The 16085-nt window shown below is 51.6% G+C and overlaps 1 protein-coding gene across 3 annotated transcripts; it reads left to right on the top strand.

Annotated features, from left to right (window-relative positions):
* The first annotated feature begins 5100 nt into the window (after positions 1 to 5100).
* Positions 5101 to 15731, top strand: SLC25A25 (solute carrier family 25 member 25). 3 transcript variants are annotated; one of them, XM_063082190.1, is made up of 11 exons: positions 5101 to 5349; positions 7766 to 7892; positions 7968 to 8055; positions 8721 to 8756; positions 9018 to 9129; positions 10380 to 10538; positions 11965 to 12117; positions 12423 to 12530; positions 12627 to 12794; positions 13380 to 13530; positions 13632 to 15731. In XM_063082190.1, the coding sequence occupies exons 1-11, from the start codon at positions 5191 to 5193 to the stop codon at positions 13814 to 13816; spliced, it is 1446 nt and encodes a 481-aa protein (XP_062938260.1). In that variant the 5' UTR covers positions 5101 to 5190; the 3' UTR covers positions 13817 to 15731. The 3 variants fall into 3 exon arrangements, with proteins under 3 accessions (XP_062938260.1, XP_062938261.1, XP_062938259.1); XM_063082191.1 differs by lacking the exon at positions 8721 to 8756; XM_063082189.1 differs by lacking the exon at positions 8721 to 8756 and having other exon boundaries at positions 12423 to 12794.
* The last annotated feature ends 354 nt before the right edge of the window (positions 15732 to 16085 follow it).

Raw genomic sequence — 16085 nt, 5'->3', positions numbered from 1 at the left:
TGCTCCATTTCCCTGCCTCACACCGGCACCCTTTGCCAGCTGTCCCCCCAGGGGTTGCCTAGAGGTAGGACTTTCTGTTTGGAACAGCTCAGTTCTTGGCCTGCAGAATCCAGAGACCCACATCTTTTGCTAGCTCTGTTTCCCAAAAGTGAGGTGGATCAGCTGGCTGCGTGTAAGGGGAGCCCCAGGAGGGAGACGGAGCAGCTGGGTTGGTTTGAAGCAAGAAAGAAAGCGTATCTGGGCAGCGTAGATTCTCTTAAAGCAGATAAGCAAAGAATTGGAATAGTAGGAGCATTTACGCAGCATGTGTCCTTTACTGGCGCATGTGCTCTGAAGGTGTTTAGGGTTGATCGGGCCTGGCCTGGCCATTTCTCTCAGGAAGAAGCCTCTAGAATATTTTGGAAACCGTACAGAGAAGTTCATGTTGGTCCTCAGGCTTCCCAGTGTCCCAGAAGCACTACTTTGTTTTACTTTCCCTTCCCCTGTTTAAATATTTCTACTAGTGAGTCGGGTTGCTGCAAGCTTTTATTCTAGGAACTGTCCCAGTTTTCCCCTCTATCTTTGTCTTTCAGTTAATCTGTAGTTGGAGAAGAAAGCCATTACTCTGGAGTGGGAGGTGCCCTCAGTGGCATTCAAGCTTTCAAATCCTGAGGGGCTGTCTTCTCAGAAGCTCAGAGAATTTTGGTCATTGTCTGTGTAATTGCCAAGTATAGGCAGGTTTCATTGGAAACTGGCTATACTAGGCTGTCACGACAACCTGATCATCAAATGACACTGCAGCCACAGAAGCCAATGAGGTTTGAGAGCCTTAAGGGTGGGTGGGGCTTGTAGAGCCGGATGCTGGGAGGCTCCTAAACATATTCATATTTCTGGCTTGGTCTGAGTCATTGCAGAGGATGGGGAGATACTTTCTGGTGTAATCCTCCACTCCCAAAGCCACTGTACCTATCCTGTTCTTACTCGCGGTATTCTGGCTCTTACAGGAAACACCTGGTTTTTTTGGCACGTGACAGAGTGGTAGGATGAGGAAAGCTTATGGTGGCACTGGCAGATTTGCAGGTGAGAAGTGCTTGAGAGAGGTACTTTACAGATTAAATGAAATCTGATGCCACTAAATTCTAAGGGACCGAGCGGTGCTGTCATTGTTTCTGAATACTAGTTGTAGGAATGGACATTGGAGAAGAGGAAACAGAACTATGTCACAAAATTAGAATAAATACAAAGAGCAGAGAAGAATCGTGTACAAGGCAGCACATTATGCCCAGATCTTAGCCGTGAGCTGGTGTCGTTGTCAGGAATGAAACAGGAGGCCTGCCGTATTTCTTCCTTACTGTATTTCAGAAGCTGTGACAAAGAGACAGGTTTTTGTTGTTTTTAGCTAAGACTACACTTGCTCAAGTTACACTTTTCCAGCATGCCTGCCACCTTGCAATCTGAGGCATTGCTTACTGTAATTCTCAGTGTCAGGATTAGATATTCTTTGGGAACTGAATTCTAGAATCTCCTTTTGTCAGTGTTGGTTTTGAGTGCTGTTTTAAGTGGATGTTGTAACAAGAGCCCAACCCCAGGTGCAATGCTCAGCCCTCCACCAATAGGCTTTGGGACTTGGGCAAACTGGGTCATTTCTCTAGGCCTGTTTGCTCAACTCAGATTAAGGGGATACTCCCAGGCCCCTCTGGGCCCCACAGCCTACAATTCCAGGGACAGAATAATTGCCTTAGACACTAGGCACCTAGAGATTGGTTCATTTGCAAAGAATTCCCAGTTTCTGTGTGAAAATGGACTTCTGAATTATCCATGAAACCCAATAGATTAGTTTATTTATTTATTTGGCAGCTGGCCAGTACAGGGATCCAAACCCTTGGCCTTGGTGTTATAACACCATGCTGTGACTGAGTTACCTGGTCAGCCACTACCCACCACCCTTGCTAAATCTGACTGGGTTTAAAAAAGAAAAAAAAAAAAAAAAATCACAGTAGCAAAATAAAAATAAGTTAGAAACCTTTTTTTAAAACTAATATTGAGGGCCGAGCCCGTGGCGCACTTGGGAGAGTGCTGCGCTGGGAGCGTGGCGACTCTCCCACCGCGGGTTCGGATCCCATATAGGAATGGCCAGTGCACTCACTGGCTGAGTGCTGGTCACGAAAAAGACAAAAATAAATAAATAAATAAATAAAAATTAAAAAAAAAATAAAACTAATATTGAAATAGAGTTGATGTTAGCATTGTAAAATAATGTCTTGACAAGCACATGCAGAACATTTCCTGACCCCACAATACTGCTGGTCTGTATGGAGTTACAAACTTTGTTATAATCAAGGAGATTATAACCTTTTTATTTTCTAGAAAACAATTGCACTTATTTGATAATATTTTAATAATGTCTCCTTGTAATATAGAATATAGTTTTCATTTTTACTTGATATTGTTTTCAAATCTCTTCCCAGATTTGTTTTATAAACATATAAAACTCAATGGTACAGTTATGTTAACCAAAATTCTCTGAAAAATATTTTATTAAGAAGTGAACATCTCGGGCCGGCCCGTGGCTCACTCGGGAGAGTGTGGTGCTGATAACACCAAGGCCATGGGTTCGGATCCCATATAGGGATGGCCGGTTAGCTCACTTGGGAGAGCATGGTGCTGATAACACCAAGTCAAGGGTTAAGATCCCCTTACCAGTTATCTTTTAAAAAAAAAAAAGAAAGAAAGAAAGAAATATCTCCAATTGAACGACTTATTTCCTCTGTCAAAATATTTGATATTTTTAGGGGCTGGCCCATGGCTCACTTGGGAGAGTATGGTGCTGACAACACCAAGTCAAGGGTTAAGACCCCCTTACCGGTCATCTTTAAAAGTATATTTATATATATATATTTGATATTTTTTATTGGAATGACTTCAGCCATAACTAAAATGAGATACTTCAGCAGATCTCTGTAACTTAATTTAGTTTCAGAAGCAAACATGAATCATTTAACAAAGGGAGACCAGCATTTTAAGATTTAGCTTTTATGTATAAATGTGTCTTGGGGTCGTCTGTGTCTTGTCTGTGTGTTGGGGTCTTAGAGGGTGGCCGAACTGATTCACTCATTTAGAAGCTGCTCAGGAAGCACCTTTTATGATCAAGGCAAGACGTTAGTTTCAGGCAAGGAAGTACAAAGGTTTGAAGCAATAGTCTTCTGCCTTCAAAGACCCTAATACTAGAGATAAGATGTGTGTTAAAATAGCTCCAAAGGGCCGGCCCATGGCTCACTTGGGAGAGTGGTGCTGATGGCACCAGGGCCACAGGTTCGGATCCCTTTATAGGGATGGCTGGTTGGCTTGCTTGGGGGAGTGTGGTGCTGACAACACCAAGTCACGGGTCGTGATCCCCTTACCGGTCATCTTTTTAAAAAACAACAACAAAAAAATAGCTCCAAAGCAGAACATTCTGGATTGGGCAGCTTAAGAGGCAGCTGAGTATCATGAGGTGGCTCAACAGGAATCTGCCTGGATTATCCAGAGCTGCCTCATCGGATCTGCCTGCAGTGGTAGTCCAAGACCTTTTTTTACACACTCACCATCAGATCCCTTTAGAAGGGCCAACATGTCATATCACTTGTAATCTGTGTTTCATGCTGTTGTACATAAGTATCAATATCTCATTCTAAAATCCTCTTTACAAGTTCTTAACAAAAAGCTTTTTAGTGAATTAAGATGTCCTTTTAATTTTGTTGACCCCAAATGACAGCCATCCATTTTTATCCATGCCGGCAGTGAGAAGATGTAGTCTATATTAGGAAGTGGTTCACTATAGAAGGAACAAGTGGGAGATGGATCTGGTTCTCATCTTGGTGACATGGTCTCTTCCTCCACAGCACGGATCTGTGGGGAGGAAAGAGGTGGAGAGAATGCAGGCTGGCCTGGAGAGGGTCATCCTCAAGTAATGATCACATCTTCCCAGGACCTGAGATTTCCTCTCGTTCGTGCTCACCCAAAAGGGTTGTTTAGAGCTGTGTTGCACAGTAGAGGTGCCTGTGATCTTGGCATGCCCAGTGACTGCGTCTGGCTATCGAGTACTTGCAGTGTGGCCATATGACTGAGGAACTGAGTTTTTAGTTTCATTTAATTTAAAGTAGTTTAAGATAAAAAACAAAAACAAAAACAAAAGCTTCTGTATTGAATAGCAAAGTTCTGGGCTAGAGAGCTACAACTTCCCTGAGCTTTTAAGTGTCTGAGCGGAAGTGGGCTTTGAAGACTGGGTCCCCTGTGAGGCCTGGCCGACCCAATGGATGCATCTCAGGAGTCCCTTGGCATAGAGACCTTTAGACTCGATAGTGTCCTCTCCCACCTCCATCATGGCAGCTCCTTGGTGCTTCTGGGATCCCCAGATGAAGCCTACAGGGAAATAGGTTGGTCCCTAGGTGTTCACATTGCAGAGTGGCCTGGGAGAAGTTTCAATGAGCTAGATACACGTGGGCTGTGGAGGGCTCAGGGTCCTCTGGAGCAGGAGCCAGCCAGACCAATCCTGGGAGGCCAGTCGTGGCCAAACCAGCCACATCCAGGCTCAGCCAGCTGGGGCAGCTCCCCAGCGGGACGAACAGGCCCATGGTGGGGTCCACTTTCCTGAGTAGCTGGGGACCCAGCTCTCAGAGTCCCACCGTCACCATTAAACTGGGCTCCTTTCCAGCAGGCATTGATTCATTCTCTGTACATCCACTGCTTTTCCTGTTGGGAATGATTTACTAAGGGGAGAAAACCTTTGTAGTGTGTGACGCTGTATTGTATTTGAGGACCTTGTATGAAAACAGGCTGTAGGCTGTTTGTTTATTTGGAGGGGCTGGCAGCCAGTGGGTGAAGGTTTGTTTGGGCATGGTACCAATACGGGGCAGAGCGGTACCGACGCAGGACAGAACTCCTTCCCCGAAGAGTTAACTGCAGGGAGCAGATGACGTCAGTCCTGATCTTTGCACCTCTCCCCTTGAGCAATCTGGTGCCGCCTTCTAGTCCAGGGTCTATGCTCGTTGGCTGCTGGCAGGACTTAACAGTGGGTGTGTTTCTTTTTCAATTAAGTAAAAAGGCACGGCTTAAGCAGCCAATGACAGCTGAGGCCCAGCATATCTTGCGCACAGTTCCAGGCCAGGCAGCATTTCCATTCTTGACGCTGCCAGAACCTGCTCCAGTGGCAGCTGAGCAGCGCCCGTCAGCATGCTCTGCCTGTGCCTGTATATGCCACTCATCGGAGAGGCCCAGACCGAGTTCCAGTACTTTGAGTCCAAGGGGCTTCCCGCCGAGCTGAAGTCCATCTTCAAGCTCAGTGTCTTTATCCCCTCCCAGGAGTTCTCCACCTACCGCCAGTGGAAGCAGGTCTGTATGGGTGACCATGGGAAGGGAGGGACAGCAGGCATTGAGTGATGTCAGAGGGTCCCCTTCCAGGAGAAAAGAATTTCTGAAATGTGGGAGGTTTTTTCCCAGCTGTCTTATGGCTGTAACCGGCAAAAGGTCTACGTCATGGGAATGACTGGTTTTCATGTGATCTCCAAGGAAGGCTGGAATTCTAGAAAAGGCACTTGTGGGAGATAGATCTTGGAAAGTAATCTCCTTTTGCTAAGTGGGGGTTTCCTGAGAAATACAGGGCCAGGAGGCCTGGGGGCAGTCCGGCTCCATGGGGCTGTTTCTCTGAGGTGGGAGGACAGAGGCCAGGAGCACGTAGGAGGGAAAGACCAAGAGGCTTCTCTTTGGGGGCCCAGGAGCTAGGATCATTGCTGCAAAGTAGAGCTGAGCATGCCTGGTGAGGCTGGAGCTGGCAGCAGTGTGTCCTGGGTGGGAAAGGAGGGGACCTTCCCACCTTCTAGACCCTCAGTCGTCCCTGTGGAGTGGGAAGGTAGCAGGGATTCTGTGCTGTCCCCAGTGCTCATGATGGCAGTGGAGGTCAGACCGTGTGCACTGAAGGGTGATTTGCATATCCTAGGAAGGAGACAGAAAGTAGGCCTAGTGAAGCAAGCACTTTGAGAATATTTTGAAATCGGCTGCAATGAGTACATCCTTGGCTTGTCTGTATCACAGCACCCGCCCCAAAAAGGTGCATGGATCGCCTCGGTGACAGGAAATGGGTATCAAAGAGCTCTGTGCATAATGTCCGCCTCCTCCCTAAGTGGCGTGTAGACTCTATTTCCACTCCTGTCAGAAATCTGGAGTGATCACCTTATTGTATCACTATTGGCTGGTGCAAATGTCTGCAGGAATTTAACATAACCTCAGATAGCAGAAAAAATATGTGCCAGCATCTGTCCCACATTCCAGCCACACCCCACGTGTTATTCTTCTGATCATGTCAGGTCACAGGGTATCTGTCCAGGCCTCCCTCCTCCCAGTGCCTTTAGTAGCTGAGGAGTCACAAAGAGCTCTCAAGTGGTTCAGGGTATAGTCTGAGAGACCGCGACTGGAATCCTTTGAGAGCACGATATGCCCATGGTCCATCAATTTCCCACCCCCAAATGGCTTGAGAGACTCTGAGGCCCAGGTTGCTTTGTAGAAAGGGAATGGATTTCCTGGTGAGAGAATCGGGGATCACAGGAGGCCTGTAACCATTTTCCTCAGTAGATTCTCAGTTCTAGTTTTGGGTTCTAGATTCAGAGTGATGCTGAGTTGGAGTGACTCACAGTTGTCTCCATATTCTTGAGATTAACCTTTAGGGAGGCAGCAGGATCTGTAGGGAGGTGGCTCAGGAGTCCAACAGGCCCGGCTTGAATCCCGCCCACCACTTCCCTAGCTGTGTGACCTTGCATGAATACTTAGCTTCTCTGAACTCCTGTTTTCTTCTCTGCAAAATGGGGGGAGTGATAGTACCTACCTCTTGGAGCTGTCTGAGAGGATTCAGTGGGTTGCTAGAGGAAAAGCATTTAGCGTGACCTGTGGCACATGCTAAGTGCGCAGGAAGTGTTGGCTCTTTTGTGGAGAAATTCCAGTTGCTGAGCATCCAAAACCAATTACAGTGCTAAGCAAAGATCACCTCCTAAGGGGAGGTGCAGAGTTTTGGAACCTCATGGCCAAGGAACAGGGTCTCATAAGGCCTTCTTAGGTCACTAACCTATTACTCAGAGCTGCCCTCATTTCCCATGCCTGGTTCAGAGAGCTCGAGTTGGTTATATCATCTGGCTTCCCTGAGATCAGGAACTGGCAGTGCCTTCAAGCACATGCACAAGAATAGTCGCCCTTGGCTCCTACCCCTCCTCCAGCCTCCAGAGTGCTCTGCCTCTACCTTCACCCTGGCCACCGAATCATTCATGGGCCAGTGCTACTTTTAGGGATAAAAAGAGCAAGCTGCAGAGTTTCTGATGGAATCTGGCTTCCAAAGCCATCCCCACATCTCGGCGGGGAGCACATGGGGCTGAGGTCTGTCCAGGGACAGCGCAGCAGTGGAGCAAGCAGCTGACCCTGGCTGTGCACCAAGCCAGTCTCCAGCACACATGGAATGTGCAAGCGCTGAGCCACCCCGTTTGCCCTATCTGAAGGGCTCCTCCCAGGGGCTCCTTTCTCCTCTTTGCTTGTGAGGGAAGCAAGTTGCTTTGGTGCCAGGCAGTACTCGGGGATCCAAGCGGTGGCTTTGGCGTGGGGCTAAATTGACATGGAGGCTTTGGGAGTAGGACAGAAGTGTCTTAGCTCATCAGGCCCCCCTGCGTTCATGGATTAGCACAGCTGTTTCCTGGGGAAGGGGCCACACAAGGCACACGGAATGGCTGGTGCATGAGCTAAAACACAAAACCTCACTTTTGTTTTCTAGAAAATCGTACAAGCTGGAGACAAGGACCTCGATGGGCAGCTCGACTTTGAAGAGTTCGTCCATTATCTCCAAGATCATGAGAAGAAGCTGAGGCTGGTGTTTAAGAGTCTAGACAAAAAGAATGATGGTGAGTGTTGCCCAGAGCTTCCTCAACCCCCCAGCCCCAGGTGCCCGCTCCTACTCATGGCCTGTGTTGTGGCAGGACGGATCGATGCTCAGGAGATCGTGCAGTCCCTGCGGGATCTGGGAGTCAAGATATCTGAACATCAGGCAGAAAAGATCCTCAAGAGGTGAGCACTTAGCCAGCCTCTGTGTTTGGTTTAACGAAAGTGTGACAGAAGAAATCCTGTCGGACTGACTGTGGTGCCCTTCACCCTACTGACCCCGTTCCTCGGAACTTGGCCCTCTCGTGGGTTGAAAGGATGAATAAGTTACCTGCCCAGTGGCCCGCATCTCCCCAGGTATTAGGCCCCTCATGTTGGAAGAACCACAAATCACCTGGTATCATGCCCGTTCACCAGTGGCCCATGTAGAGAAAAAGACTAGCTGGGGGGATTTCAAGTAGGTGAAAGGCCAGCAACGAACACCCCCTCCAGGGTCAGGAAGGGAGAAGGGGCTCTCCACGGCCCTCATTTTGAGGTGAATTTTTCCCCCCAGGCTGGTAACTTGCTCTTAACACTGTAGTCAGATGTGCCGCTCCAAAAGACAGCTTGCTGGTGGGGGGTGACTGCTGGGAAATAGGATGGAATAGCCCTAGGAGCTGCTCTCTTCCTGGCTGAGCCCAAAGACTGGCTGGGTCTCAGGGACAGCAGCCTCTGGCCTCAGTCCCTGGGGCCGTCCTTGTGCCGCGCTGTGCCCCATGTTCTGGTGTGTCTGCTTCACTAGCACCTGCTCAGAGCACTTATTTGTGTTGTTTCTCCTTTCTCCTCTGCATCCTCCTCTGTCTGTCTGTCAGAATACGAACGGGCCACTTCTGGGGCCCTGTCACCTAGTAAGTATTCGTGTCGCCCTGTGACTGCCTCCCTCCTCAACATCTGTGCCTGATTAGAGCGGGGTTCTTGCAGGCCATTATATTTGCATTTTTGTGGAAGGTGGGGTGTGGAGCCACTTTGCCCATTCCCGTTGTGGGCAGAGGCAGCTTCTGTGTTTCCTTGATGGCCAGGTCACCTGCCCTGGGCTCACCTGGAGGTGGGAAGTGCAGCTGGTGGATGGGGTGTGTGTGCACGTGGGTGACCGTGCCTCTGTCTTGCAGCATGGATAAAAATGGCACGATGACCATTGACTGGAATGAGTGGCGAGACTACCACCTTCTGCATCCCGTGGAGAACATCCCCGAGATCATCCTCTACTGGAAACATTCCACGGTGAGGCCCACATCCCCGTCCTGAACACGCTTCCTCCCTCATCCCTTCACAGGGTCCCCTTCACCCAGCATCTGGCATCCCCATGCCAGGAGTAGGGCTGGGGGTTCCTGGCTACCTCCTCAATAGCAAGTCTGTCCCCTCCTCGGCCGGCCCAGCAGAGCTGTCACATGCTCCCTCCATTTCTCACTCGCTGGCCAACCTGAGTGGCCCGATGTTCCCTGGACACAAGGTCCCTCTGCCAGTGTGCCCTCCTGTCCCTATATGCTACCTGTTCCTCACGGTCCATTTCAAATATCCCTTCCCCTTAATGCTTCCTGTTCACCCAAAGCCAGTGTGGTCCTTCCTGGGGGCTAGTGGCTACTCTATGCAGACCACAGATGTAGAGCTGTTAGGAGTCCCCCACTACCCTATTTCTTGGTGCTGTTTCTCTCTGTGGCAAAAGAGGATGTCCCCATGGCCACACACATGCTGCTCTTTCACCCCCGTCAGCTGCGGTTCCACATTCAGAAATACAGGTCTATGTTGACCTCCCTGCCAGTGAGCCCCTTCATGTTTGGTTTGTCCCTTTCTCCTGGTCCTTGCTGAGCCCCTGATGTGCAGTCTTATCCAGCCTGGACTGTCCACTCCGGGAGGAGAAGCCAGAGGTGCTCCTCCTCTGTCTCCTGCGGTGCCAGGCCGCAGCTTGTTGAGTGAAATTAAGTGGACAGCCCCTGGGGTCTGAGCAGAGCTGGCTCTGACTGGCCTAGATGCCACCCAGAGAGAGACTGGCACGCAGGCAGCACAGCCATCATATTTGTTGAGGCCTTGCATAACATTCCGCCAGCATGATCTGGTTACACATCAGATTTCAGAAGGATTTTTACCCCTGACTTGATCCTTTCAGTACAGCCAGCCAGCGATCCTCCCTGAAATGCCTTGTAAGCTGTTCTTGCAGGAGCCACTGGCAGCATTTGAAAGGACTGTCCGAGTAGTTTTGTAACTGGCTTCTTCCAGCTGTGCTCACTCACCACTTATACCTGGGCCTCTCCAAGGCCAAAAACAGGGTTGAGAGCTTTTCCACTTCACAGAGTGGAGGGGAAGGGCCCCAGGCAGCTTCCTGCCCAGAATCCTCGGCATTCGCCCGTGCACGGGGCCCCTTAGGATGGAGCCATCCTGCAGGGTGGAAGGTGGGCGATGACGCCAGTCTGGCAGCCGCTTTGCTGTGAATATCCTGAGGAGGGCTTGTTTTATCTTTACTGTCTTCTTCATAGATCTTTGATGTGGGTGAGAATCTGACAGTCCCTGATGAGTTCACAGTGGAGGAGCGGCAGACGGGGATGTGGTGGAGACACCTTGTGGCAGGAGGAGGGGCAGGGGCCGTATCCAGAACCTGCACAGCCCCCCTGGACAGACTCAAGGTGCTCATGCAGGTATGCAGGAGAAGAGGCCCCAAACCGACTGATTTTCACCTTGGGCTTCACTGGTTGGTTGGTTTCCCTCTCTCATGGCTGGGGCCTTGCCTTGGGCCCAGTCTTTTCTAGCCCAGTAAATCAGATTGGAATGATTGCTCAGATAAGGAGAGAGTTCCATCCACCCTAGGTGACCTCATGCACATGGCTGAGCTAATTTTACCCAAGGCATTTAAGCCAGGCATCACATTACAGGGGCTTAACGTGGACAGGTGAAGCCAGAGAGATGAGGGGTGTGGCAGGAGCTGATTTACTTAAGCAAATCTTATGTGGGGCACCCTATGGTGGGTGAGGCAAGCAGATCCTCACCTGTCCCAGATGCCAGTGGAAATGGCACCATTACCTTGGCCTGGCACGGAAAGCCACATCTACAGGGCAGAGATAAGCTCAACTGATGTCAGGGGCAGAATTGCAACACTGACCTTCATGAGGATGCCCTGCTGGACTTTGATGTCCAGTCACCCTTGTTCCCTTGCTTTCTTAGAGCACTTTCTATGCCAGGAGTCCTGCTGAGAAAAGACATCATCCTTTCCTTGCCCCTCTGCCCTACTGGGCCTCCCTGGGTTTGCGTGGATGCATGTGAACTCCCTGTGTCTTACACGTGGTTCAGGGAGAAGAGCTCTGGGCCTAGACTCTGCCCCAGGAGTCACCCAGCCCCTCCCTCCCTGCATGTGACCTTCCTTTTTTTTTTTTTTTTTTTTTTTGTCTTTTTCGTGACCGGCACTCAGCCAGTGAGTGCACCGGCCATTCCTATATAGGATCCGAACCAGCGGCGGGAGCGCCGCGCTCCCAGCGCCGCACCCTCCCAAGTGCGCCACGGGCTCGGCCCCTTGCATGTGACCTTGGCAAGTCTTTGCCTCCCAGTGCCTGCTTTCCTCCATGAAAGGAAGGCGCTTGGACAATGCCTTATTAGTCTGTTTTCTGAACAGAATTCCTAGGAATATTGAGATTAAAAGCAGTCCTTAGGTGAAATGCCTAGGATGTGCTTTAAAGTAACCCAGTAGAGGTGGGCCAGCGAGGACATAGATTGGCCGTTTTACGAAAGCTGAGGATGGGTTCATGGAGGCTCATGGCATAATTTTCTCTACTTTTGTATATGTTTGAAAATTTTCCATAATAAAATGCTCAATTTTTTAAAGATTTTATAAGTATTCTTGTAAAGGTGTTTAGTACACTGTTGGCACACAGCAGATGCACAGTGAAATCTAATGGAACCCCAGTTAGCCACTTTTGGTTGTTGCGGTGCTGGGTTAGTCTTCAAACTACAGAGAGGGAAGAGCCTTCCCGCCACCCTCCATTTGCTGGGCAGTGTGAAGAGGCCCTTTGCTGGACGGTGGCAGTCCTGGGGGCCCCGCCGGGCGGTATCTGACTGTTTTCCCCTCCTCAGGTCCATGCCTCCCGCAGCAACAACATGTGCATTGTTGGTGGATTCACACAGATGATTCGAGAGGGAGGGACCAAATCACTCTGGCGGGGCAACGGCATCAATGTCCTCAAAATTGCCCCCGAGTCGGCCATCAAATTCATGGCGTATGAGCAGGTGAGGATCCAGCTCCCCAGAGAATCCCCAATCGGCAGCTGCTTCCGGAGCTTCCTCTAGACTGAGGTCCCTGAAACCTAGAGCCAGTCATTATACCCAAGGGACACCAGGGGGAGGCAGGAGGCCTAGGTGTGACCCCGGCTCTTACGCCAGTTCCACTTTAAGTTGGCTCCTTCCATTTGTGGGCAGAGTAAAATGTGCCAGGGACACCAGGCCTCAACTGAAACCAACAGACTCCACAAGGAGGGGCGGGGCTGGAGCAGGTGCTCTGGGCTCTGGGTGTATCAGTTCGCTTTCTGTTCCAGATCAAGCGTCTTGTTGGTAGTGACCAGGAGACTCTGAGGATTCACGAGAGGCTTGTGGCAGGGTCCTTGGCAGGGGCCATTGCCCAGAGCAGCATCTACCCGATGGAGGTGAGGCGCCACTTGGGTCCTGGGGGCTGGCCGTGCACATGGTACTGGGGTGAAGAGTGCACCGTGCTCACACTGCGCGCTGCTCCTGATCTGCAGGTTTTGAAGACCCGGATGGCCCTGCGGAAGACAGGCCAGTATTCGGGCATGCTGGACTGTGCCAGGAGGATCCTGGCCAGAGAGGGGGTGGCCGCCTTCTACAAAGGCTATGTCCCCAACATGCTGGGGATCATCCCCTATGCCGGCATCGACCTAGCTGTCTATGAGGTGAGGTCCCTGAGGGCTCAGGTCCCTGGGATGAGCAGGATAGATTCAGAAACCCTCTCCTCCCCACGCCCCCACCCATTGTCCCTCTCCCTGATGGACCACCAGGGATGGATAGAACAAGAACCAGCACCAGAGACTGCTTTTCCTTCCAGACTCATCTGTTTATTGTAAGGGTCTCCTGTCACCCTGCCTGCCCCTGGCAGTCCCCAGCACGGTTCCTGTGAGCCTGGCCCCCAGGTTCTGCACCCCCAGGCGCTCAGCAGGCAGATCCTCAGAGCATGATGGTCCCCAGGGCTCACAGGCCCCCAGTAGACCCCAGACCACAGAAGTTTCCTGGGGGAAAGGGGGTGCTCTCCCCCACTGCTTATCCTATCCAGGAATCCCCAGTGACAGCAGAAACAAAGGGTAGGCTGGCCAAAAGGTCATCAAGACCCAAGCCAAGCAATCAGGTTACAGTGGCCTTGCAGATCCCATGTGACCAAGAAATGCCTCTGGTGTGGATCCAGTAACTGCCCCCCTTTCCCCTAGTCTTCCTGCCTCACCAGCTCTTCCTGGCACTCACTCCCCACCTGTTCCCCCGTCCAGACGCTCAAGAATGCCTGGCTGCAGCGCTATGCTGTGAACAGCGCAGACCCCGGTGTGTTTGTGCTCCTGGCCTGTGGCACCATATCCAGTACCTGTGGCCAGCTGGCCAGCTACCCCCTGGCCTTGGTCAGGACCCGGATGCAGGCACAAGGTAAGTAGGGTCCTGGGCCAGTCCCCAGGGGCCATCTCCTGGTCAGTTTGGGAGGCCGGGAGGTGCAGACAGAAGGCATCTGACTGTGGCCTCTCGTGCAGCCTCCATCGAGGGTGCTCCGGAGGTGACCATGAGCAGCCTCTTCAGACAGATCCTGCGGACTGAGGGGGCCTTCGGGCTGTATCGGGGGCTGGCCCCCAACTTCATGAAGGTGATCCCAGCCGTGAGCATAAGCTACGTGGTGTACGAGAACCTGAAGATCACCCTGGGCGTGCAGTCGCGGTGACGGGAGGGAGGGCAGCCCCCCCGCCCCCTCCAGCAGACTCGCTGATCCCGGGCTGCAGCCCCGGGATGTGTAGCCATCTCATTCTGTGAATGTGCCAACACTAAGATGACTTCAGCCATGCTGTGAAAACCCTGGACACACCCGCAAGGGAGGCTGGGGAGGGCTGCAGGCCCATGAGGCTGGTCCTGCTGACCCCAGCCGACCTTTGTGTCTGTCCCGGGGAAGACCTGTGGGCATTCCTCAGGATCCAGTGGTCAGCAGAACCCAGGTTCACGCCTGTAGGGACAGGACGTTTCCTGCAGTGCCTGCCAAATAGCAAGCTTGGAGGCCAGCTTAGCTCTTTCATCTCATCCTGCAGGCCACTGCCCCTGGCCTGCGGAGCATCTGCCCTGTGCTCTGCTTCCTTCCTCTCTGCTGATTTGTTATGGGAGGAGGAGGACTCCCAGCCTGCTCCCCGCCCCACCTCATTTCTCTCCCCTTAGTGTGTGGTGAAAGGGGATTCCGTGTGGCCTCACAAATCCAAGTGCCCAACCTCCAGCCTTGATGCCGCCTTGGTGGTGCAGGGAAGAAGAAGGGGTGTAGCTTTTGCACTCCCCTCACCTGAGCCCTGCTGTGGCCTCTGAGCTCACCAACAGATGGGCACTTGGATGTGCCTGCGCATGCGGGGTGCAGGCTGCCTGGCCTCAGGGTGCATGGCTTCACGGAAGGCTGGTGCTGGGTCCTGGAGCCCAGAGGGCCTCTGTGCCCTGCTTGGGGCCCCATGGTGCTCTGAGCTGGCCCCAGACTCTATCAGGACTGGCACCAGCTCAACCACACTCACTGTCCCCACTCCGTGGCACAAGGGCAGTGGAGGATGAGGTTTTAGGGCGGAGGGCAGAGTTTCTGCCCGTGCTCACGTGCCCTGGTGAGAGAAGGAAAAGGTGTTGAAGGCCTTAATTACATCTCGTTGGGAAAAGGGTTTTGTTCAGAAAGACGAGCTGGACAAATGTGCAAGTTCCATGCTTCTGGAGGAGAGGCAAAGGTAGGGGGCAGTTTGGCTGACAGCATTAAAGTCTGTTTCTGACGCCCCTGGGGATTTCTGTCCAATCCCAGCTGGGGCAAGTGGGACCAGCCTCACATTCCACTGATGCAACGTATCACACTGCTTGAGCCTATTTATTTTGTATTTATTTGAACAGAGTTATGTCCTAACTATTTTTATAGATTTGTTTAATTAATAGCCTGTCATTTCCAAGTTCATTTTTTATTCATATTTATGTTCATGGTTGATTGTACCTTCCCAACACCGCCTGGTGGGGATGGGGAGAGGAGAGGTGGGAGTCGTGGAAGGGACCCTTCCTGCTGCCCACACCAACGTCATGTCTGTCCAAAGAAATTCCTCTCGGCACTGGAGACAGAAGAGAGGCGAGAAGGGGGCGGCCCCTGACCATGGAGAGGCGGGTCCTTTGGCAGTGGGATGGGCTTGGCCCCAGGAAATCTTGGGATCTCCCAGTTTGATTGGGGTATGGGGGGAGAGTAGGAGAAACCTCAACAATGTTGGAAATAAGTCCTAATCATTTCCTGGACTGGGAGGATTTCTTTATTTCACCCCTTTTGAATGACAGGGTGGTGTGGTACCTCTCACTGTGAATTTATAGTGAGGGGGAGGGGGGCTGGAGGAGAGAGGGGCCAGCTCCCCACCCCCATCTGTGAAGCGGGCTCCCACCCTCCCAGCCCTCCTGCCCTCATTCAGTGCTGCTGGTCAGCTGGCACCTTACCAGCTGCACCTGCATTGCAACAGAATGGTCTGATGAGGAAAGTTTAAATAGGATGCAAAGATCAATGCAAAAATTACTGTTATATATAAATATATATAGTTATAACTGGAATTTGTCAAAAAGCAAATTAAGAAATAATTGGAAGTTGTCATTTAAAACAGCCTTCTAATAAAGTTGTTTCAAAGCTGATGATGAAGTCAGGAAGTTTTTCTGATCTGAGGTTGGGTGGTTTGGGGGCATCTCCGAAGCCTGGGCAGCTACCCGCTCTCGGCTTCCCGGAGGCGCTGCCTCTTTCACAGGTGTTCATTAGATCTGGGTGCTCTAACGAAGTCACCAGAGCCCTGAGTCGCTGCATGGGGTAGTCCTTCCTCAGCTCTCCCCTGATTCGGCCCATCTTGGGCAGGGTGGTCCCTCCTGCTGGAAGCGCCTTTTTTGCACGGCCTCCAGACGCCGCTGGGCTCCCCTCGCCCCAGTGGCTGCTGCGCCTCGGCCTCATGGGAGGTTCCTGCCCC

Source organism: Cynocephalus volans, chromosome 17 (assembly GCF_027409185.1).
Source record: "Cynocephalus volans isolate mCynVol1 chromosome 17, mCynVol1.pri, whole genome shotgun sequence".
Classification (NCBI taxonomy): Eukaryota; Metazoa; Chordata; class Mammalia; order Dermoptera; family Cynocephalidae; genus Cynocephalus; species Cynocephalus volans.
This window is presented reverse-complemented; position numbering and strand designations above follow the sequence as displayed.

What these genes read in the sequence shown, in the direction of transcription:
- SLC25A25 (XM_063082189.1), top strand. Translation starts at nt 5,191, where the DNA reads ATGCTCTGCCTGTGCCTGTATATGCCACTCATCGGAGAGGCCCAGACC. An exon ending in AATTCATGGCGTATGAGCAG is followed by an intron (nt 12,118 to 12,422) that starts GTGAGGATCCAG and finishes TTTCTGTTCCAG; the next exon opens with ATCAAGCGTCTTGTTGGTAG. An exon ending in TCGACCTAGCTGTCTATGAG is followed by an intron (nt 12,795 to 13,379) that starts GTGAGGTCCCTG and finishes TCCCCCGTCCAG; the next exon opens with ACGCTCAAGAATGCCTGGCT.